Below are 24944 nucleotides of genomic sequence, written 5' to 3' on the forward strand. Positions count from 1 at the left end.
CGAACTTTGTGCTGTCCCCCTAGCTCGTGAGAACATCAGCGGGTTGGGGGAGCAGGTGATCCCCCTAGTGGAGATTGATGCTGGGAGTAGTATGGAGGGTTCCCTGCATATTCCAGTGGTGGCTAACTTGAACAGTGACATAAAGATCTTGAGCTGGAATATAGCGGGCATCGCCAGAAAACTAGATGTTACTGATTGGAGTTTATTGATTGAGTCCTATGGAATTTGTGTGTTTGAGGAGACTTGGAGTACGGAACCCTGTCATAAGGTCAGCTACTCCACGTTCTTTGTACCAGCTATTCCCCCTCAAACTAGGAGAGGTCGCCCTTCAGGGGGTCTGTTAATTTGGATTGACGTCTCCTTGGGCTGTCAAACCAGACAGCTTGCTTCCAAATCTCCAGACATTTTAAAAGTGTCAGTGAGGGGTCCGGACAGAGGGCTCACTATTGAGATATTTAATATCTATGCCAGAGGCACAAAGGGCGGTAACTGCAAACACAACAATGATGGACAGAATGTGGATCAATGTCACACATTCACCCCAGTCCAAAGATCTGGGCCCCAATCCATCGTTTTTCCACTCCACACCACCCTGGGTTAGACAATGGCGATATGCAAATCAGCGCTGACCCTGTGCCCCATGGGAACAGTCCAGTCCGAACTACAAAAGCCATGTCCTTCCCAGAACGGAAACAAGCATCCGAGCCAGAACGGAAACAAGCATCCGAAGGACATGGCTTTTGTAGTTCGGACTGGACTGTTCCCATGGGGCACAGGGTCAGTGCTGATTTGCATATCGCCATTGTCTAACCCAGGGTGGTGTGGAGTGGAAAAACGATGGATTTGGGCCCAGATCTTTGGACTGCGGTGAATGTGTGACATTGATCCACATTCTGTCCATCATTGTTGTGTTTGCAGGTACCGCTCTAAGTGTACTGGGGATGCTCAGACGTGAGTCCCAGGCACTCCACACCACTGGAATCAAGCTAGCCGGGCTGATGAGAGGTGTTACCTCGAAACCGGGCCGGTCCTCGGATGCTTGTTTCCGTTCTGGGAAGGACATGGCTTTTGTAGTTCGGACTGGACTGTTCCCATGGGGCACAGGGTCAGTGCTGATTTGCATATCGCCATTGTCTAACCATGGGTGGTGTGGAGTGGAAAAACGATGGATTTGGGCCCAGATCTTTGGACTGGGGTGAATGTGTGACATTGATCCACATTCTGTCCATCATTGTTGTGTTTGCAGGTACCGCTCTAAGTGTACTGGGGATGCTCAGACGTGAGTCCCAGGCACTCCACACCACTGGAATCAAGCTAGCCGGGCTGATGAGAGGTGTTACCTCGAAACTGGGCCGGTCCTCGGATGCTTGTTTCCGTTCTGGGAAGGACATGGCTTTTGTAGTTCGGACTGGACTGTTCCCATGGGGCACAGGGTCAGTGCTGATTTGCATATCGCCATTGTCTAACCCAGGGTGGTGTGAAGTGGAAAAACGATGGATTTGGGCCCAGATCTTTGGACTGGGGTAAATGTGTGACATTGATCCACATTCTGTCCATCATTGTTGTGTTTGCAGGTACCGCTCTAAGTGTACTGGGGATGCTCAGACGTGAGTCCCAGGCACTCCACACCACTGGAATCAAGCTAGCCGGGCTGATGAGAGGTGTTACCTCGAAACCGGGCCGGTCCTCGGATGCTTGTTTCCGTTCTGGGAAGGACATGGCTTTTGTAGTTCGGACTGGACTGTTCCCATGGGGCACAGGGTCAGTGCTGATTTGCATATCGCCATTGTCTAACCCAGGGTGGTGTGGAGTAGAAAAACGATGGATTTGGGCCCAGATCTTTGGACTGGGTGAATGTGTGACATTGATCCACATTCTGTCCATCATTGTTGTGTTTGCAGGTACCGCTCTAAGTGTACTGGGGATGCTCAGACGTGAGTCCCAGGCACTCCACACCACTGGAATCAAGCTAGCCGGGCTGATGAGAGGTGTTACCTCGAAACCGGGCCGGTCCTCGGATGCTTGTTTCCGTTCTGGGAAGGACATGGCTTTTGTAGTTCGGACTGGACTGTTCCCATGGGGCACAGGGTCAGTGCTGATTTGCATATCGCCATTGTCTAACCCAGGGTGGTGTGGAGTGGAAAAACGATGGATTTGGGCCCAGATCTTTGGACTGGGGTGAATGTGTGACATTGATCCACATTCTGTCCATCATTGTTGTGTTTGCAGGTACCGCTCTAAGTGTACTGGGGATGCTCAGACGTGAGTCCCAGGCACTCCACACCACTGGAATCAAGCTAGCCGGGCTGATGAGAGGTGTTACCTCGAAACCGGGCCGGTCCTCGGATGCTTGTTTCCATTCTGGGAAGGACATGGCTTTTGTAGTTCGGACTGGACTGTTCCCATGGGGCACAGGGTCAGTGCTGATTTGCATATCGCCATTGTCTAACCCAGGGTGGTGTGGAGTGGAAAAACGATGGATTTGGGCCCAGATCTTTGGACTGGGGTGAATGTGTGACATTGATCCACATTCTGTCCATCATTGTTGTGTTTGCAGAGGCACAAAGGGCGGCACTGAATCTCCAATTATTACCATTTTGGGAGAAGAACTCAGTAAATGTAGCAAGCACGTAAACGTCTTGGTCGCTGGGGACTTGAACTGTACTTTCGAACCCCTGGCGGACGATGACATTTTGGGCATTAGCGATGAGGATGGTAGAAGGGGCAACCCAGCCTTTACTATTCCGCCAATTAAGAGATGGTCCCAACGGTCCATCCAGCTCAACATCTTGATTCTAGAATTTGGCTTGAGGGCAGTGAATGGGAGAACATCTTCGGACCCTTCAGGTGCCCACACATACAACAGGGTAGACCATTCCTCTCGGATAGACTACATCTTACTTGACCTAAAGTTCTGGAGTTATCTGAGAGATATGGAGGTCCTGCCAACGGTGGACAGTGACCATAATACCCTATCTTTGAGCCTAAAGTCTTTATGGTCATCCCCACACGTTGTTCTCCAACCACAAGCAAAAATAACGTCAGATGTTTGTCCATCAAACGGAGGAAGGCGCCTTAAATGGCGCGCGGCTGTCCTTGATGATGGGCTGGTGCAAAATCTAGGGGACGTGATTGAGGAGACAGTATCCAGGCTGGACTCCTCCACTTTGGCCCCGTCTGAGGTCCTCGGCCTCCTCGGTAATACCATCGATGCCCTGGGAAGCCTACTCATTAAACCATGTAGGGATTCTTATGACAGGGCGGCCCAGAAACCGAAACACAATCCGGGGTGGTTTACCAAAAAGTGTTGGATGCTAAAAACTGCCCTGGTGAGGGCTGTTAAGATAAAAGATCTCGTCTGGATTCGATCTACTAGAAAGAATTACAGACTTGCTATCAGGGAAGCTAGGAGGGATTGGGACGATCAGTTCTGGTGCGACCTAAAGGCTGCTAGTGCAAGGAGGGATACTGGAGGTTTCTGGAACCTGGTAAGGACCAGGAATAGGCCAGATTGTACTCTTATCACATGTAACAACACGGAGCAAGCTTGGTATGATCACTTTTCATCTCTTTATTCTACCTACCCTGCGGAGAGGTTGGGGCCGCCACCTTCCCTGGTTTTGGGTCTCTCCGAGAAAAGCGACCTGGTATCCTTCTCACCGAAAGAGGTGGAAGCTGTGATTAATTTCCTAGTGCCTAATAAAGCAGCTGGGCCTGACGGGCTACCCGGGGACCTACTTCGCCGGCACCCAAAAGATTGGGGTAAGCTCATAGCAACCTTACTCAATGCCATTATGCACGGTGCGGCGATCCCAGTCTCGTGGAAGGGGGCAGAGGTCGTCCCGATCTTTAAAAAGGGCTGTAGGGACGACCCAGCGAATTATCGCCCTATTAGTCTTATAGACTCCACACAGAAGGTAGCCGGAAAGGTTGTCCTAGAGAGAGTTCTCCAGTGGGAGACTGAGAACAAAATCCTCTCAGAATTTCAAGCAGGCTTTAGGTCTGGCACGGGGACCATTGAACAGGTCTTCAGACTGATGCTCATTTATTGGAAGGTGGTAGTACTTGGCAAAGGCAGTCTTTACCTCGCTTTTATCGATCTAAAGACTGCCTTTGACCTGGTGCCTCGGGAGCGCTTGTGGTGGATACTTCTTGACCTGGGGATTCCTGCATATATTTTGTCCCTTTTGGTTAAGATGCATGATGGGAATTATACGCAGGTGAGGTGGGGCCTCCAGGGTCAGAAGACTGCTAAAATTCCAGTGGATAGGGGCGTGCACCAGGGGTGCGTCCTTGCCCCCACCCTGTTTTCATTATATGTAAACGGGGTGGTGGAGCATCTCTTAAATCAGCCATCTGGCAGGAAAGAAAATACCCACGCTCCTGTTCGCGGATGATACCCTGCTTATCTCGAAGACCCCGATGGGCTTACAGAGCCTCCTGGACAATTTCCAAACCTTTTGTAATAGTAGGAGCCTCAAGATCAATACCAACAAAACCAAGTACTTAGTACTGAATCCCCCAAGGAAGCTTGGTTGTCCTCCTTCCTTAAATCTTATACCCCTTGAAAGGGTTAGGGAATTTGACTATTTGGGTCTCCGCCTATCTGACTCAATGCAGTGGGGCCCCCACCTCCAAAAAATGTTGTTGACACACAATAGGGTTGCAGGAAGACTGATCAAAGAGCAACGCTCAACCTCTTCTAGGCATATTGCCCCAGTCCTAGACATTTAAAAAGCAAGGGGAGTTAGTGCAGCGCTCTATGGGGCCGAACTTTGGGGACTAGGTAATATTGACCACTTTTTAAAATCTGAAAACAAATTTCTAAAGGACTTAATGTCCCTTACCCAGAGCATCCCTACGCTCCCATTGTTGTTGGATATGGGTTGTCGCTCAATAGGTGATCAGGCCAAATTGCGCCCACTTTTATTGTGGGCTCGACTATGGAGTGTTCCTGAACTCGCTAGCTACGCAGAGGGGCTAATGGAAATTTTGTCAATGCCCGGGTGGTCTAGGATTGGGTGGCTTACCAATGTTAAATCACTGCTTAACAACTTGGGTCTCGGAGATGCTTGGGTATCTAGGAGCGCTCCCCCCAAGCAAGTTCTTAAATCCATCTATTGGCAGTGGGTAGCTAGCAAACTAGATTCGAATCCCAAGCTCAGTAGAACATCTATTGAGTTCCTTAGGATTAAGGATGTCCCCCTATGTGAACCCTTTATGGATCTGATTTCCAAATCCTTTGATCGTGCACTGTATTTTAAATTCAGGCTGGGCCTACTTCCTCTGAGAGAATTGACTGCCCGTTGGAACAGTCCTGCACAAACCTCTCCTTTTTGTATATTTTGTTCCCTTAGAGTGGAGTCTGTGGCCCACTTTTTATTCGAATGCCCGGCCTATGACTCCCCTAGGTCCTTGTGGCTTAAACCCGTATGCAGGGAGCTGGGTACCAGATACCACATTGTCCCACTGCGAATCCTGATGGTTATTGGATTTTAAGTTACATGGTTTTATTGTAATGTTTTTATGTAATGCTTTTATGATACTTTTACTATCGAAATAAAGCTGATTGACTGACTGACTGATAATATGACCCACCTAAGAAAACAATAGTTTGCTTTACATTTACCAAATAACACAATCGTATTCCCTAAAGAATTTTAACTCCTTTGTGTCCTCTAAAGACGGTCCATTAATATCAATATCAATAGTGGGCTGTTCCTGGTCAACCACTATTGAAACAGTTTTGAAATGAAAGAAAAGAAAATTGAGAGGGTTTTAACCAATTTCATCATCACTTAAAATGAATGAAACGTCATCCCAAAGTTTCATGATCTTGGAATACCCACTTCAATCCAAAGAGATTCTCTCCGCAGGCCCTTGAAGAGATGAATCCTTTTAGAAGGTACCAAATACCACATCTAATTATCATTGTTCTCGCATGTTCTTTCAAGACTTCCTCGGCCATTAGACATTTCAAAAGACTTGGGCATTTCACAAGAATTTACATTTTCCAATTCCTGTTTGCAGTTTAGTTCCTCATATCTTGACTCCAAGATATGCGGTATCTTCATGGCATTTTAATGCAATTAAGGCAAGTAACAGAAACTTTATTTCTAACACTATCTATTTATTTTGGGGCCTTTGTGATGCGCTGCTAATTGCACAATACAGGCCTCGGAGCACGCAAGTAATTTATCCGTTTATCCGTTTGCCTTTATTTTGCATATTTATGAATGGGATATCAGAAGGAGTAATGGCCGTCAAACAGTGCCACAAACTTAGAGACCAGCTGGAGCTATTTCTCTAGCATCTCAACCACCCCTACCTTTTAGTTTCTGCCAGATTAAATCAGAGAGGAGATCCTCATGGTGGTGTTAAGATGGAGCTATTTCAGGACGGGTTGTAACCATATCTCCTGACCCTTACCCAGGCTGAAAACTTAATTGAAGTTTTCCTATTTAGCAACTATGCCTGGCTGGAGGGAGTGGAACGCTGTTGTACTGTTACCCCGCTCAAGGGCTGAGAGCTGCTGGGAGTTTACCCAGATGCCAAAATATGCAGGCGGACCATTTCCATGGTGCTCATCAGCTATATCTACTTGGACAGCTCACAGTGCTCTTCGATATGTCTAGGATTAGTTCTAGCACCAGCTTCACTTAAATGAGCTACAGTGAAAGATCAGTGAAAGTGTTAGACCCTGTGCGAAGAAACTGTTTGTTATATGGTGTGGCTGTGCTACGTCACTGTGTAATAAACTCACCAACTCGTCTTGATTCCAGTCAGGTTCATTAGCAAGACCATGGGTAGCTGCGGCTTCGAGCAGTCAGGCTTCATCAAAGGAACAAGTGCAAAGCATTTAGAAGTTCCAAAACAGCTAAACAAGAAAGAAACACGGCACAAAGGAAATCCAATACATTTATTAAAATAGCTCTTATTTTTATGAATGTTTAGACACCAGAAAGAACAAAATCCACCTGAGGGTTCCTGAGATATAAATTATTCCGCAAATATAAAATCACTGCTTTTCATTAAAATTGCAAACTATTATTGGCAACTACCTCAGTTCGCAGTTACTTTGAAAAACTTAGTAAAGTTGTGTTCGGTTCCTCTGACTCATCTTGGGCGACCAACTCCACTAAGGAGCAAGTCACACGGGCCAGTGTGTCTTGGCAGGGCAGTCAAAGCAACCTTGGAGTCAAAGCAAACCCCAATTCAGTTCCAGACACTATGGGTGGTTTCAGGGAACAGCAGGGTAGTCCTTCTTTGGTCCTCTCACTAGTGCAAAGGTGATTTGCAGTCTGGGTGTCACTTTTATGGCCACAACTTCCCTTCCGGAGATATGGTGACTACTAGTCCCCTCATGCCTTATGACAACCTCCTGCAATGTGTGGCATCTAGCTATCCTAGAGGGAAATATTCTGCCTACTCCCAAGATGGCAGAACCCCTTTATCGGTGTGGAGCTTGGTAGTCCACCCTCGGCGTGTGACTAAGTGAGGGCTACATGCCAATGAGAAAACTGTTTTTTCACTGTTTCCCCCTCTCTGCCCCTGACACCAACCTGTCCAAAGGAGAAAAAAAAGCAGCCCTTCCTGTGTGTGTAATCCATATGCACTTCAAAGGCAGCTTCCTCTTTGAAGCTCGACTTATGTGCTCACGCCCTGTTTGGCCTTCCTCCCCAGGGGAGGTAATACCTCTACCAACTGTAGGCTTTTTTGATTTTCTTAGTGTCGTTCACACCTTACCCCAGGAGGTCAGAGGACTGTCTCGTGGCTTGCAACTGTAAATGATCACTGGAAAACCATGGCAACAGAGTGGAAACTTTCTGAAGTTGAAAAGTTATATTGAATTCAACTTTGGCATCAGGTCAGGTTTAATGTCACAATTCTTTTGATACCAAAATGTAGTAGTCCCATTCAGAAGTTAACACAGCTGAGTTGTCAGATATATCACCATACTTGCCTATGAGGCTACTAGACTTTCTAAAGCAAAAAAAAGAATTTGGTGTTTTTACTCTTAGGACTCATAACAGCACGTCTTACTTTTTTATATAGATGACTCCTCCTGAGGGCATTAAAGGCCTACCTTAGGATGACATATTTATTGAAAGGCAAGTTCTGGACTTTGTCATTAGTTTAAATGGTGAAGTCGAGTTAGCAGTTTGAAAACTGCTCTGCCAACCAAAAATGGCAGGCTCAAAGTCTTGCTTTGCCTTGTCACATTCGTGGTGGCGCAATAAGTACTGCAGTCCACAAGTGACACTTTAACTTAAAGGCCCTGACTACACCTTGTGCCACATACTATGGACTTAGTTAACTTATGCCAATTGTGAGTGAACCACTTAGACATACACTCTCCAAGGGTCGGAGTACTGGCTCTGAGGTTTGGCTAGCAGGCCTCAGTGCAATCTGAGTAAAAGAAAACAGAAACATCAGTCCACAACTATGGGGGTGATCATTTAAAAAGGGGCATTTCCTTACACCCAGGCAATCCTGGAATCTAGTCACAAGAACTAAATAGGGGCCTCGTTGTGAACATTAGATTGGGAAGCTGTTTACTAGTAAAATAAGATGGGAAGAAAAAAAGACTCATTCTAGCAGAGGCCAGCAGCAGGGCTCAGTCAGGTCCAGTTGGTTCTGGTCAACTGGGAGGTTACAGGGAGGCCTCTGGAAGCTTGTTGTGTCCCTGTAGCTCACACAACCAACTGACCCTAAGAGTCACTTTGAGCTGCCTGAGTTCACAGCAAGAAGGTCAAACCTTCCTTCTTCAGTCAGTCTCTTCCTCAGACAGCAGGACAGTCCTACTTCTGAATCTTCTTCTTTTATACTTGGTGCCAGCCTTTGTGTGACCTATTCTCAAAACTGGTTCTAGTAAATTCTTACCCGTCCCCTGGGTCCAACCCATTTAGAGTGACAAAGGCAAGGGCAGGTCTGGTGTCTGGTTACTTTGTGTGTGCTACAGGCAGGTCCCTTTGAAATGTAATGAGGGCAGGGTGCAGCTCCTCCCCAGACATTATGTCAGGAAGACCCTCTCCCATCACACCTAGGCTTCCTTTGTCTCACTGTCTGAAAGCAATACACAACCCGCAACAGCAGGGCAGTTGACCGTCATATGACCTAGGACAACGGAAGAAAGGGATATTTGGTTAAAGCAGACAAATGCTAACTTTCTTAAAGTGACATTAAGACAATTATAACTTAAAAATCTATTTATTCTTTTTGCCAGGTCAAAATAGCAATTTAAAGTTGCACCACAGGCTGCAGTGCAGGCCTGAGACATGTTGTACAGTGCTACTTTAGTGGGTGGCACAAAGGGTGCTTCTGCCCACTAGTCGCATCTAATTTACACGACCTTGGTAGAGTTAGTACCATTTACCAGAGACTTGTTAGGTAAATTAAATGAATCAATCTGGTGTAGTCCACGTTTACCATATTTTCAGGACAGAGCACAAACACGTTAGCACTGGTTAGCAGGGATGAAGTGCACAGAGTCCTAATGTCAACAACAATAGCTTCAACAAGGTAAGGGAGTGAAGGCAAAAGGTTTGGGAGAACACCAGGCACAGGATGTCAGGTCTAGCAAATCTTAACAGGAAAGGTAGTAGCGACTTAGGACGGAAGTTGTCTAGATCTGCTAGGCTGAAAGAAAACCTTTTCAGGGGCAGAGAATCCACTGCAGTGTTAAAACAGCCAGATACATTACTGCTACTTAAGGACTGGTTAAGAAGATAGCAGAGCATGGGTCCTATAATAGCAACATTTTTGTTGCTGAGAAATGGTCGTTAGCAATGGTAATTGAGGCCAACAAACATTAATTCAAACATCAGACAAGTCCACTCATATAAATGTATCTGGATTTTGGAAACTCTATCTGATTCTGCCCAGCAAGATACTTCACCACCTGCAGCTTGTCCAGAATGCAGCCGGTAGACCTCTAATGGGTTCCCAACACCACGATCATATCACTTCGATACTGAGGGACATTCACTGGCTCCTGGATCAGGAAAGTAAAATTTTCAAAAAACATGAAGATTATACACCACGTTATACATTCAACTGGAAAGCTAAATTTGAACTACACACTCCAAATTGTACATTACGCTCAGCAGATACATTTCTGTTGGACATTTCTAAAAACAAAAGCTGTCACTTTCAGAGATCGGGCTTTCTTGTTCCCCCACTCAAAGATATGAAACAATCATCCTCTTTATCTTCAAGATCCCTCTTCTCTACTGGAATTTTGGAGGAAACTGACCTTTAATTTCAAAGCTGCTTTTTTAATTTCTCACCTGTTGTGTCTTCCAATAGTGCCAAGAAACTCTTACAAATACAATATCTCCTAACAGTCTATAAGACAAACAATAGATTAAAAGTAAAGGTCAAGGATCTTCATGATGTCAGGAAAAGCAGTGGTGGCAGTTGTAATAAAAATGAATAACCAGTTGCAGAAAAATTGGGAAACAAAGCATCACTACCAGAGTTATGCTGTATTAATTATTTAGAGTTCTTCCATTGCAGGATTGATCCCTTCCAATTTGGGTTTTCTTCTTTGTAAGTTTCTTCTCAAGCTGCCTGAACTCTACATCATGAGTGACATACCAAGAATGGAATGTTTGGTTGGAATGTGAGTGGCAGAAGATGGAGGTAGAGATGGAATAATGCTAGCAGAGGTCAGTTTAGGATCTTGGCCCTTACCATTAGCAACTCCGATGCATTCACTCACATCACATCGATAAGGACATATTGTGTGGCTAACGCACACATGCTGTCCTCAAACTCCAGGTTAATGTTTCCTTCTTGACCCATGTTACTCTGTGGCATCCACCAGCCTCTAAGGAGACCGGGATGTACCTCCAGTCATAGATTAATTTAACCCCTTCTACGCTCATGGCGAGCTCAGCTCGTCATGGGCGTAACCTGCGCTACGCGGATGACGAGCTGAGCTCGTCATGTAACGCGGGTTTTTTTAAATCGCAGCGCGCAGCGGGAAAACCGCTAGCGCGCATGCGGTTAATATGTTGTGTGGGGCTGATTGGGCTTTCAAAGGAGACCCTATCTCAAACTCCTAAACTGAACTATGCAAGGACTTGAAAAGGTGTACTGCCCATAAGTGATCTTATCCATGAATGGTTTTCCATTTAAGGGGTATAGGAATGTATGAAAGAATTATCTTTACAACTAGGGCTTGTTATAGTTACATTTTCAGATGTAATTGTGAGGAAAGTGTGTGTTGCCATTATTCTACTACTTATGCAGGAGCATTTTGACTATGACCTTTATGTGATCATACTCAGTGACTCCCCTCTAATTCTACATTCATCATGATGTTCACATTTCTGAATTATATGGTGTTGCAGTGTTTTGAAATTTGCACATAATTGTGTTCCATTTAACCCGCTTATTATAGTGTTCGTTTTTGCTTGCTTGTCCTTACTTATGTGAAACATAAGTGCGGCATTATACTAATTCGGGCAAGCATCACAAAATAACACAACTTCAGATTACAGAATTTCTATAGATGTAAATGTAAGGCAACAATGACATTCTTTTTTTTCCAACTCTGTTTATTAAACATTGGCAGTCATACAACATATGTTAAATATAACCACAGGTATGACAAGTAATCCAGATACCATTTACCTTACGTTTTACAATTCAAACCATCAGTGACCCATTGCAATTCTTCACCATTTAGCTCTATATTGTTCCCTTCCCAGCGGGTTCCGCCTATCTGGCTGTAGGGCGAGACACATATACTGCCTCTATGGGCATTCTATTTGCCCCACAAAGAATGCCATTCTTAGTGGTCCAGTAATACTAGAACATAATTAGGGAGACACTAAACTAGACTGCACTAAACTAGTAGTAAACATAAATAGGCTGTAGCATAGGAAGTTACAGGAAAATTCACATGCTACCTGTTGAGGCATGCAAGGCCTACGAATAGACCTTTATGGTTCACTGGGAGAGACGTCAGTCATGCTGGAACACACATTTAGATCGTTTCTAACAGCATGTCTCCTTTTCTTGACAGTCGTCCTTTAGTGAAGTAGCCCTCACTGAAATAATGCAAAATGGCTACAGTAGTTTATCCCTACCAGACTGATTAGTCCTTCCTTTGTATTGAATGCCAGGGACAGCACCACTTTCTGTTTTGTGTTGTGAAAGGCTACAGTGGGCTGAGGGGAGGGAACCCGACAACTATAGTCCACACTGTGTGCATCTGGCTGGAAAAAAACACATATTGTTTGCTACATGGAGCTCATTTCACTCCCAGCACAGGGTGGGTGCAGCACCACCACAGTAAGAGAAAACTATAAATGTTCTATCCATAAAGAGAAGATAAAGGGTGCTTCTCCAGCTGAGGCCCAGTGGGAGCAGCAGCCTTAACGGAAAAGCGGTACTTTGTCAGTATTGTGGCAAAGCAAGATCTGTCTCAATAATATAATAACTGTTTACAGTACTTGCTCCCTAAACTTTACCAGTCCAATACTAAACTGAAGCTCATCAGGCTAGCCTTGAGGTCTTGAGAGATCTTCTAAAACATTAAAGTATTCCCTTTCTACTCAGTTTACAAGACAAAAGAGATGCAGCTATGAGCTCAATGCTTCTGGAACAAGGCTGATTTGCTAATTTCTCTTTGTTTGGAGCGGTACAGTGAGCAAAACACAACAGATTACCATTGACTGAAATGTATTCAAGCATTTCACCCGTCATCTTTTTGTTAGGTCTGGCGTTACGCAAGATCACTTGACTTTACTAGGATTTTATGTGAAATATACTTAACTATACAGGCTTTCACACCGCCCTCTTCTTCCATTGGTCTGTTATTGTGTCATCCACATTTTTCTTCTGCCTTCTACAGTATACAACATGAAGTGGATCATCCCATTTCAGCCCTTGGCTAACTTCACTGTAGTTGATGGCCTTCTTACCTTTCCCAAGGAGCTCATCCACATACAAAGCAGTTCCTTTAATTGATGTCGTAATGTTTGCTTTTGAGACCAAAACATTTTTTGGTTTTTTGCTGTTATTTTCTCAGATTGATGAGAGACTCGCACCGTCCCCAACAATAAAGTTTTGCAATGCATTAGGACAGAACACACATTGACAGAGCAAAAGGCCAATGTCAAACCTATTGTCTTTGCTAATGCTTGTTTTTCCCCGAATAGACGCAGTGGCATACACAGCATTTTCTATGGAGCAAGCTACAAGAACCTAACAAAGTAATGACTTATGAGCACTTTGTGTTCAATGAAACTTGACTTGTTAAAAATGAGATGAAACGCATGTGTTTATGTCCAATAGGGCATTGTAACACTTTAAAAATCTGCAAACAATTGAGTGTGTTCAACAGGTATATCCAACATCTCCTTTCTAGAGGTGCACTGTCATAATATTCATTTTCTCTGTCACTTTGTTTCCTAGGTTTTGTAATATGCATTTAGAGGGATTTTGAAAGACGAAGAATTTCATTCATAGTATTTATTTATTTTTAAATTCATTTTGAAAGGGAAGGGAGCTGTTTGCTGAGAGATGTCATTTTAAGTATTGCAGTTTTTTTTATTTTAGCTCTGACGGAAGTATTTTGATTCTATTTTGTTCATCTTGAAAGACCTCTTTTATGTTTCTAAATTATATAGCTCCATGCATGAACGTGCACTGAAAGGATTTTGTGCGTCTGCAATTTCTGACTTCCAGGCTGATTAATGTTTTTAATGGCTTTCAGTTATTTTTATATTCTTCTGTATATACGTAAATATTCTGCAACTATCTGTTTCAGCAATACATATGTCTTTCTGGCTAGAACTCTGCCAGTGCGGAAAATAGGGGGGAACCCAGTCGGATCCAGGATCTGGTAGCTGTGATGGAGCTGGTTCTGGATCTGGGATCCAAGCCAACCCAAGTGAAATATGCTGATAGATTTTTTCCCAGTGTAACTAACACCGAAACACATTCAGCTGCGCCCGCATGTTGCCTGCTTTCCGTTCAGAGCAGCATCCTGCGGGGAGGGGAGTGAGGGGGGTTTGCTATTTTCCCTTCCAGCTGGGCCCAACAGATAGGCATCACTTAAAGGGCCTTTGGTTGGGGTCTTATCCTAGCTAGGAAGTATCTGGAGCATAACATCTAGAGCCTAATACTCCGTTATCACTTCACAAAAATACATGTTTTTCCAGAAGGCCTGTATCTCTGTAGATATGTTTGAAGGCTTTTATCTGTGAATTTCTCTGTTTCGTAGAGAAGATTGAAGCTTCAATTAACGTGATCTAACGCTGATAACTTCTCAAGTTAAGTATAAACGTGTGTACCACGCTCCCTACACTGAGTTAACCTTGCCAAATGCCAGGGCGACTTTTCCCCAATTTTTCCTGTGATCACAGCTGTTTATAATTAATACATTTTGCATACTCCAAGCAGAGTACTGACGTTTCTTCGACACTAGCGCGGACTGCATAATGAGTTAGTTAATTTAAAATTATTTTCTAATCTAAATGAATATGGCAGCATAAAGAATGTTTTTTGGGTCCTTCCCTACTTGTGCAGTTGGAAGGAGCACAGAGAAGAACACGTTTATGCTGCAGTCATAGCCTGCTGTGTAAGAAGGTAATTGATTCTAACTAGGGCTGGCTTTAGGGTGGTGTGACCGGTGCAGGTGCACCTGCGGCCAAGCTGGGAGAAAGGGGGGGCGCGCCGTGTTTAAAAATATTGTATGTGTTTAAAAGCACCTGCTGAAGAGTTCCTTGTGTTTCCAGCAGTTTTAGGCAACAATGAAAATGTCAAGATAACTCTAGTGATTCATGTTCCTGCTGGACAGTGTCTGACGTTTGTGTAGTGGCAGATTTGATTCATCGTAAAGTAGCACTTAGCGTTAATATGCCTTCTGCAAAGAAAATGTACCATGCAGATCACAGCACTGTATTTTATGTGGATAGCTCAGTAGAGTACTGCTTTTGTTACAAAGATCTTTTTGTTACTTGCAGTTCATGAGTAACAATTCTAATATAGCACAGTGATCTATGAACTGTCAAACATAGCTGCATGCAAACAGCATGGTATAAGTTATGCTTTTTTTCTCCCCAGTCTTTCTTCATCCTAATGTTGCTAAAAAAGGGTTTCTTTGGCTAGAAATATATTCTTATTAGTAAAGCCAACCCCAGGCACCGTGGTATGTTTTAAATCCTGAGTTTGTGCTTCTCCAGCCCAAGCGCTCTTAAAATATACTGCCTACTAGTATGGATGACATATGGTTCCCCCACCTTGCAATCCTCATTGTCTTATGTAGCATTTCCTATAGACTCATTGACACCCTTACGATTAATTATCCCTGTATAATATAATGTGTGTGATGTAAAGTGCTTGGACACCTAATACTGGTATGAGTAGCACTATAAAACAAATGAAATACATGTGAGAGAAAGGCAACAGAGAGATGAAGGGCACCGATGGAGCCTGGAAGTGAGGGGATTCATGGAGAAGGAGGCAATTGGGAGTACACCAAAAAAGAAAGTCATATCAGGGCAACCAGCGCTAAAGTGGGCACTGGTTCTAACACTGGTTTGTCTAGCAGCAACACAATAAGGCTGCCACTTTCTATGTTCACAATTTAACACCCTAGTTGTGTATCATGGCTCTGTGGATCAAGCCTGATCTTTCACCATTGTATTTTTTCACGTCAGCTGAGCCATCATTGAGTCTGTGAAACATCCGTAGATTCACATTTCCTCATATAGGCTGTTTTTCACTACAAGAGCTGCTGAGCTGAGCCTCTTATGCCTGACTAGGAAACCTGTGGAATACTAGCATGTTATAGACTTAAAAACCAACACAAGGAGTTGCAACTGTTTAGGAAGGTCAGATCCAATGGATAAGGAGGATTGAATGTGTTGAAAAGAGCATGGCACTCATAGACTCTAGTACACACAAAGAAAGTGGTGAGAGTACGGACTCACCTACCCCGAGCCCCCTATCAACACTTAATACACCAGAAGGGGCAGGGAGTGGTAAAAAATGATTACGTGGTGACACGTGCAATATGTGCTAATACTGCTCTCACTCACACAGATGTGTGACATGCTACATCATAGGGCTGCTTACAAAAACACCCCAGCGTAGCCACGCAGGGGTGGAGTAATAGGGTATGTAAGACAATACAACACAAAGAGACACAAAATAATTATGCAGTAACTGGGAACAACGGTAGTGAAAGTGCAGTGTAGTGTAGTTTAAAACTAGCTCGGAAGTGTCGCTGTGCCTAAAACTTTATTCCTGGACCTTCCGGCCAGGATTAAAAAGTGTGAAGGATGGTCAATAAAGTCGTTCCGAGTCACTGTATAATTATTGTATGTCTCTTTGTGTTGTATTATCTTCCCCTACCCTATTGCTCCACCCCATGCGTGGCTACGCTGGGGTGTTTTTGTATGCAGCCCTATGATGAAGCATGTCACACATCTGTGTGAGTGAGGGCAGTATTAGCACATATTGCACGTGCCACCACGTAATACATTTTTACCACTCATGGACTCTAGCCTGCAAGCAAGCAGTAGATTGTGTGAAAGTTTATTAGTTTTGTTTGTAAGGCCTGGGTCCTGATATGCCTTGCTCTAGCCATAGCCACCCAATCACAATCTAAATACACTTTCTTGATCTTTGAAAACCTATATTCTGTCTCAGACAAAAGTCTAACACTCATTCTACACTCACATTTGAGACTCGGTGGCTCCAATGTCAAAAGCACGTATACCAGCTGTGATGAAACATAATGTCCCCTCACAAAATATCTGTAAAGCAGGAGCTGAAATAATGGCTGATTTTACATGCTCTTGTGCCAGTTGTTGCTCAGTTTGTTTGACCCTACTCGCCACAAAATCCAACCCTTTCCGAAGCAATTTCCTCATAGGTTCAATGATATTCAAATAGACCAGCAAAAGACAACAATTTGTCGAGTTTTTCTTTGATGCCCTCCACCAAACGTTCCAAGGTAGAGCACATACCTTGAGTTGAGAACGAACTTCCCCGAGAATAGTAACATGATTTTCAATATTTGTGAAGACAATACTACTTCACTGTTAAAAGAAACAGAACATGACTCTTTGGAAAACAGGCACCACAGGCTTCCTAAAGCACAGCAAACAGACGCATAATGAAAGATGTTAACAAGCATGACTCCACTACCATTTCTGTCTGATGATGTGTTGGTCTTACATCAAAAACCCGGTTGCACCTTCCAATAATGGATTAATTTTCCTAATATTTTGGAAGGCGATGAATCTTCTCACGTAGTACTTTTAATTCTTCTCAGATGTGCAACGTTCCATCCTACTTTTTGGTTAAAACAAAGGGGTGGACCCAATCAGAAGGTTTATGTTCCTCTGGTCTGGTTATGCCGTAAACAGTCCCCGCAAGCATGCATTGCAAGTCTTTCCTCGCGTTAATAGGTACCTCCTTTGTTTTACTGCTTTAACATCCTTTTTGAAGCAAATCTTATCCTTGCAATTTCTCATATGCTTAGGCGTGCTTGCTTATCAGCTATTACATCCATTGTGCAGTATTACTACTGGGTACATATTTCATACGCAAAGTGTATGCATGTACTCACTTATAAGATAGCTGACATTGTGTGCAAGACATTGTGTGCAATTGATATGTCTGTGTGCCTGTCGTTGTGTGTGACCTCTTTTCAGATGTGCAGGTGATTGCACAAACATCACAAACGCAGTGCACGAGCGTTGACTTTAGTCAGTGTCCTCTCAAGTCAATAATGTATCCTCATCTCGTATACAGTACATAGGTCACAGTGTCGCGTGTGTTACAGAGTTAATGTCTCATATAATGCACACATTGGTACATTAGTAAGCATGTTCTCATTGCAACAGATTGTTCACACATGCACCAGCTAAGGATGCTGCAGTAGTGCAGGTTTGGGGTTACCGTACATGGAGTGCGGTTCCTCCGCTGTTGCCATACGGGTGACAGGCTCTCGTGTGGGCTGTGTTTCCATACTAACCAGTGGGAGGGCGTCTGCACCGATCAGGGATATAGGGTGCTTTGCATACTGGAGACAGGTATTTTCTTTTTATCCTTAGGCCTCATGGTGTCTATGTGGATGGGTCACCACATGGCACAAGCTGAAGTACTTAGTGACTGTCAGACCTTGTGTGCACCCGGTAGCTGCTAGTCTTGTCAGTGGCTCTATCCTAGTCGTCCTGTCAAGCTGATAGCTAATTTATTGACTGCAGCAGACAGTTGCCCAGAAGTTTCTCTCTCGCTCACTCTCCTTTATATGCCTCATACCTTCTCCCGCTATATTGATCATCAGTCTACCTTGCTCCTCATTTCTGTTACTTTTCCTCCTCTCTCTCACTCCTTGTCCTCCTCCCTGTTTTTATCTGTATCACTTCCTCAGTCTCCATTTTTACATCTAGCTCTCCCTCACTTTGTCTTTATCGCTGTCTCTGGCTCCTTTTCCTATATGTCACCTCCCTCTTTCCTTGTAACTCAATCTGATGGTCTTCTCCACTCTCTCTACATCTCTCATTCTCTTCTTAAGCTCTCTTTCTCTTAAACTGTCTCTAACTATATCTATGTCTGGTGCTATTTTTGCTCGTGGCCTTTTATGCTGCCAGTGACAGCAGCAGCAGCATCATACCGTCTCGGACCAGAAGACATAGAGATCCTGCCAGCGTATCTCAGCCTGCAGCCCTCGGGTGCCCTCCAGCTCGTCCCAGAAGCTGTCAGTGTCAACACTAGCATAAGCCTTTGTGGGACTCCATCCACTAGGACAGGATTGGCTCCAGCCACTCATAAACTAGCATCACAGAGCCAGAGGCAGTGAATCACAAAAGCGGCAGGTTTCATCTACAGTGATATGCTCAACAGTATCACCTTACTAAGGTTAAGAGTGCTTTCTGGGTCATTTAATCACAGCTGATGGTGATTCCCTTCAGTCGCCTCTCTGCTGGACACCCTCGAGGGCGCAGACACAGTGGTGGGCAAGACACGCTCCATTTCGCACCATGTGTGCGTTACCCAGTCAGGAGCCCTCCTGCTGGCTGCCGGAGCTCTCTGCCCATCTACCCTGGTCATTGGGTGTGTATAATTCCTCTTGAGGAAAATTAGCAGCCCAACAGTTAGGCTCTAACAGAAATGATGCAGCTCAGTTTAAATGTGCATGATAATCTTCTGCATTTGTGGAAATTTGGTAAATTACCTCAAAATACTTACTTAAACCCCAGATGTGTGACACCTGGCAAGGTTGCCAGGGAACAAAGAAAAGCAAGCGTGTGAGATAGTATTTTATTCTCTCAATGTTGCTGCAGATTTGGGGAATCTCCGTGAAATCGTGGCAACATTGAAAAAAACGTTTTTTAGCGCCCCACCCACCCCCACCCTGCCCGACGGGGTCCCTGTGGGGCGCGCCACCAGGCCTAGGGAGTCAAGGTATTCCTACCCTGTCTTCTTCGATTTGTTTTCACCTTTTTTCTTGGGACTCAGATGACTCCTGTCAGTCAATTTCTGTAAGACATCAAATTTGATGCTGTTGACATCATCTCAATCCAGTTTGTTGTAGCCTGGTGATCTACAACTAGGTACCATCTTCATAACGGATTCTGCATACTTTGTCATATATAAAATAATTTTTGAGTGACCTAAGTTAGAGTGCTCTGCAATAGTCCTGACTGACTGCTAGTCATGATCTAATCTTTCCTATTTGTTGATAGAGTTCAGGGCCTGAAATTCAAGAGTAGCCTAGTGGTGGTAGATTTCTCATATAAATCTTCTGAATGCAAATGCTTTTATCCTTTATGTAAGCTTTACTAAACAATTATGCTTTAAAGTAGATCAGTGATATCGAGCACAAGAGGGATATTCTTTTGCTGGATTCAGCCTCTGGAAGAGCTTCCTCAGCACTCAAGGCTGTTTTTTTTGTTTTCTTAATGACGATTAGCGTGCATGGCATGCTGATGTCATTTCAGAGAAAAAGAAAGTGAAATGAACTGATCGCCTCGTTTCACTTTCGCTGTATCAGTGCTTGGGTGGTTATTTCAACCCCCTTAGCACAGATCAGAAATGATAGGTATAATTGAAAAGTGGGAGAATCTCCCCTATCCAATTTTACCTTTCTTAAGTGGATCCCTGCTTGGGGATCACCGCGAAACTCTCAGTAATCCTGGTTTTATTGCTTGCCTAATGCATGCACTAGGCCAAGCCACACAAGTCAAGTACCATTTTTATCAAACAAGTGGGAGAAGGCTGGGTAGTAGGAATTTTGTGGATTGCTGCTGATTCCAGAGGATTACGTCACAGAAATGCAAAGAAAATGTGCACTTTTAGGCAAAGTTTGAGATTCGCAGGGCATTGTGCGTAAGAAAACTTTTTGGGATCCACACGAGGCATACCACATAGGGGAATGCTGGGTGGAAGATAGTTTGGGGCTTCCCTCAGATTCCCGAACCTTCCATCACAGAAATGAATGGAGAATGTGTTTAGTCAAAATTTGAGGTTTGCGACAAATTTTGCTAAAACAACCTGGTGAGAGCCACGCAAGTCACCCCATCCTGGGTTCCCCTAGGTGTTTAGTTTTAAAAATTGTACAGGTTTGCCACGTTTCTCTAGTTGCCAAATGAGCTACAGCCCACTTTGCCAAAAACTGGCCACTTTTGAGTGGAACACTGTGATGTGTCCATGTTGCATTTTTGGCCTTTTCCTGTCGCGGGAGCTAGGCCTACCCACACAATTGAGGTTCAAATTGTATCAAAGTACTTGGGGTAATGATGGGTGGAAGGAAGTTTGGGGCGCCCCGCAGATTCCAGAACTTTACATCACAGGATGTGAGCAAAATGTGTTTTTATAGTCAAAGTTTTGAAGTTTGAGGTTAGCAAGGGATTCTGGGCAAAACAACTTGGTAAGAGCCATGTAAGTCACCCCATCCTGGATTTCCCCTGGGTGTCTAGTTAAGAAATGTACAGGTTTGCTAGTTTTCCCTTGGTGCTGGCTGAGCTAGAGCCCAAAATCCACAGCTGCCCACTTTTCTGTGGAAACGAGATGTATCTATGTTTAGTTTTGGGCCGTCACCTGCCGCAGGCACTAGGCTCTTACTTGCTCAAGTGAGGTACCATTTTTATCAGAAGACATGTGGGAGCATACAATAGTAGGATTTTTATTATTACCAATTGGATTTCGCTGCATTTGAGCCTTCCAAAGGTAAGGCAGTGTGTAAAAAAAAAAGGGCATTTTGAAAAATACCTTGTAAATCATATGCTTGTACGGGTACCCACAAATTCACAGAAGTACAAATAACTGCAGGTCTTTAAACTCCACATCTCGTGCCCATTTCAGAAATACAAAGGTTAGTTTGATAGCTACTTTTCACTCTACAAGTCTCATCAGATAAATTGGTCTATACTCCGTACAGAATGAAAAACCTGGCTCTGGGTACCTCAGGTTCTTGGAGAACCTACAAACCCTATATATCCCACAACCAAAAGGGTCCAGCGAACGTAATGGTACATTGTTTTTATATATTGGCTATCATGACCATAAGTTGCTGATGAAAGCATTGTCACAAACTGCTGTTTTTTCCTACTCGTTTTCAATATTTCTCATTTCAACAGTTAGTTTCTTTGGGAAAACCTTGTGGGATCTACACATATGACCCCTTGCTACATTGAGAATTCTGTCTACAGAAATATATAGCTTTCCTGGATCCCCCATATGTTTCACACTGGTTTGCACCACAAACTGGAAGTAGGTTGAAAGCACAAACAAATTGAAACAATGGGGTACCTCCTTGAAAAATGCCAATATTGTGGTTAAAAAATTAAGTTTTTTGCATCAGCTCTGCGTGTTCCTGAAAGCTGGGAAAATGGTGACTTTAGCACATCAAACCGTTTGTTGATGCCATTTCTTTATGAGAAAAAAAACCTGACACTTTTATGCAAAGCACTTTGTTCCTAATTGTCCCACAAAACACAACATTTAGTCATATTTTGACTATTTTCATTGTCCCCTCCAGGGAAATCTACAAATCTTGGGTACCTTTGAAATCCCCAGGATGTTGAAAAAAAGGACAGAAATTTGGCATGGTACCCAATGTTAAGGAGGCCTAAGAGTGAACCTCCCCAAATAGCCAAAAAAAGAGCTCAGCACTATGATGATGATGGGCTAGCAGCAATAGGCAATGCCTATTGGTAGCAGACTGCCAAAAACAGTACTAAAATGCGCCACCTGGATCAAACACAGTGATCCATTTTTTTTTAAAGTTTCTGTTTAGCATGTTAACCTGGAAGATTAAAGAACGAATTTCACCTCTTCATCGCTACCTCTGTGAACTGGAAGTTGCTAAATTATGGGCATCATGGCAGCATATGACATCATTGTACAACAGAAGTGAAATATGAAAATCTGCTAAAACTGTAAAGATACATTTGGTTCATATATAGGTTCCCAATTATGCTCTTTATTTGTTTGGCCCACAGCAACCCATTTTCTCATTGTAATGCAAATCATTTGTATTTATACTCATTATAAAGGTCGCAAATGCATTTATGCCAGTGGTATCCTTGAGTAATGAATTTGAAGGGTAGCCTTTTCTTTAACACTTTCTCTTTTTCCCCTTAGGATGTAGAAGAGCAGCCGTAACGAAAGAATCACAACACAAGATTCAGCCTCAAAAGTGGTTTCATACGTTATTCCTTCGATGGGACCCGAGAATATCCTCAGTTAATGGATTTGGTTCTTAGACCCAAAAAGCTTCCTTTAGAGCTACTGTCTTGGTATTGAACATTGACACATGTTATGTTCGTGCAAGTCATTGCTTAATGCACTGGAAAGTTTTTGTTACCAAAATGTGGGAAGGGAAAGAAAGGACTTATTAGTTTTATCACCATCGGTAGTTTGGGATTTGAGGTATTTAATCCAGGGAAGTCGCTGAGAACATTTGACTGAAATGTCTTTGCCCTGCTGAGTGCTTCAATATCAGTTTTTAAGGATGTTGAGCTCCATCTCTGCTCGCCGTTACGGCATTGATGACCCTCTACGTCTTAGGCGAGCTGAGACAACAAGACGAGTGCTGAGCTTGGAGCTAAACAAAGATCGCGATGTGGAGCGGATCCATGGAAGTGGTGTGAACACACTAGATATTGAACCTGTTGAGCAAAGGTACATGTTGTCCGGGGGATCAGATGGGGTCATCGTACTCTACGACCTGGCAAATTTTAGTAGAAAGCCCTACTACACTTGCAAGTCAGTGTGCACTGTGGGCAGGAGTCACCCTGATGTACACAAATTCAGTGTAGAAACAGTTCAGTGGTATCCCCATGACACTGGTATCTTCACATCAAGCTCCTTCGATAAAACACTGAAAGTATGGGACACAAACACATTGCAGCCTGCAGACGTGTTTCATTTTGATGGAACAGTGTATTGCCATCACATGTCTCCAATAGCGACAAAGCACTGCTTGATAGCTGTTGGCAGCAAGAACCCCAAAGTGCAGCTGTGTGATTTGAAGTCTGGCTCTTGTTCTCACATTCTGCAGGGTCACAGAAGCGAAGTGCTTTCTGTGTCTTGGTCCCCACGCTATGAATACGTTTTGGCAACAGCAAGTGCGGACAGCAAAGTCAAACTGTGGGACGTACGCAAAGCATCTGGGTGCCTGATTACCCTTGATCAACACAATGGCGAAAAGTCAAAAGCTTCATCAGAGGCAGCGAATACGGCCCACAATGGAAGGGTGAACGGGTTGTGCTTTACGAGTGACGGGCTTCACCTGCTGACCACAGGCACAGATGACCGGATGAGGCTCTGGAACAGCGCTTCGGGGGAGAACACTCTTGTCAATTATGGTAAAGTTTGCAATGAAAGTATGAAAGGGCTTAAATTCACTGTCTCTTCAGGCTGCAACCCAGAGTTTGTGTTTGTGCCATACAGCAGCACCATTGCGGTGTACACCCTCTACTCAGGGGAGCTCGTCACTATGCTGAGGGGACATTACAGCAACGTGGACTGCTGTGCCTTTCAGTCTAATTTCCAGGAGCTTTACAGTGGGAGCAAAGACTGCAATGTTCTCGCTTGGGTGCCAGCACTGCGAGAACCTGTACCTGATGAGGATTCAGAGAAGTCTGGGCCACGTGCGCGTATGCACCCTGCTTTTGAAGATGCTTGGAGCAGTAGTGATGAAGAAGGGTGAATTGTAACTTAGAAATCATTGACAATCATTGAACCAACTGCCTCTGAGAACCAGGAGTGACCTGGGGCGTTGCAACACGATCAATTACTGCGAAATTTGCTGGTATCACTAAGGCAAAACAGCGCCTTCTTGGTCATCCCAAAGCATACAAACCGCAGCTAAAAACTAATGTGTGGGCGAACACCAAAAATATATTTTGTGGGGAAAAGAACCCCATCCTGTGGATGTGCCTGAAGAGCAGGGTTTTCTATTTGAGACTGTGTTTTTAATACAACTCAGAAAAATGATTTACTTTGAGTGTTTTACAGTCTCTTTAAAATATTTTGATGTTTCAAACTTAGTTACTTTTCAATAAACGCCTCCTGAATTAAAGTTTGCAATTAACATGTGCATAGAACCAGCCGACACTTGTTTTAAAAATTAAAACCGACTAGTATTGAGGTAAGTGTATTTATGGCAATGACAAAAGATTGGCAGTCATCCGTTTTAGAAAAAGAAGAAACTGTACCTAATGTTTTGCTTTCCAGCCAACTCTGCTCCTCCTTTGCTCTGTGAATTGGGATCATCAGGAGATTAATGCTACCGGGAAAGGTGAAATGAGAAGAAAGCACTTCTCTGATAAACACAAGATGTGATTTCATCTTGGAATTGAAAATAAACCAAAACATGACATGGCTCAGCCTCCTATCTCAGCTGTGGGCTTTAGGGACGGATGAAATTACAGAACTGTAGGCTAATCACAGTGATAGCAAAAAGA

The 24944-nt window shown here is 43.9% G+C and overlaps 1 protein-coding gene across 2 annotated transcripts in view; it reads left to right on the forward strand.

Moving 5' to 3' along the window:
- ERCC8 (ERCC excision repair 8, CSA ubiquitin ligase complex subunit) overlaps nucleotides 1–24559 on the forward strand; it is a 79028-nt gene extending 54469 nt beyond the window's left edge. For both annotated transcript variants that reach the window (XM_078676930.1, XM_078676929.1), the window contains exon 2: nucleotides 22618–24559. In XM_078676930.1, the coding sequence (XP_078533056.1) occupies nucleotides 22988–24187 (1200 nt within the window). In that variant the 5' untranslated portion in view covers nucleotides 22618–22987 and the 3' untranslated portion in view covers nucleotides 24188–24559. The remainder of the gene's footprint in view (nucleotides 1–22617) is intronic.
- The last annotated feature ends 385 nt before the right edge of the window (nucleotides 24560–24944 follow it).

The sequence above is a fragment of the Lissotriton helveticus genome, chromosome 2_1, assembly GCF_964261635.1.
Source record: "Lissotriton helveticus chromosome 2_1, aLisHel1.1, whole genome shotgun sequence".
Lineage (NCBI taxonomy): Eukaryota > Metazoa > Chordata > Amphibia > Caudata > Salamandridae > Lissotriton > Lissotriton helveticus.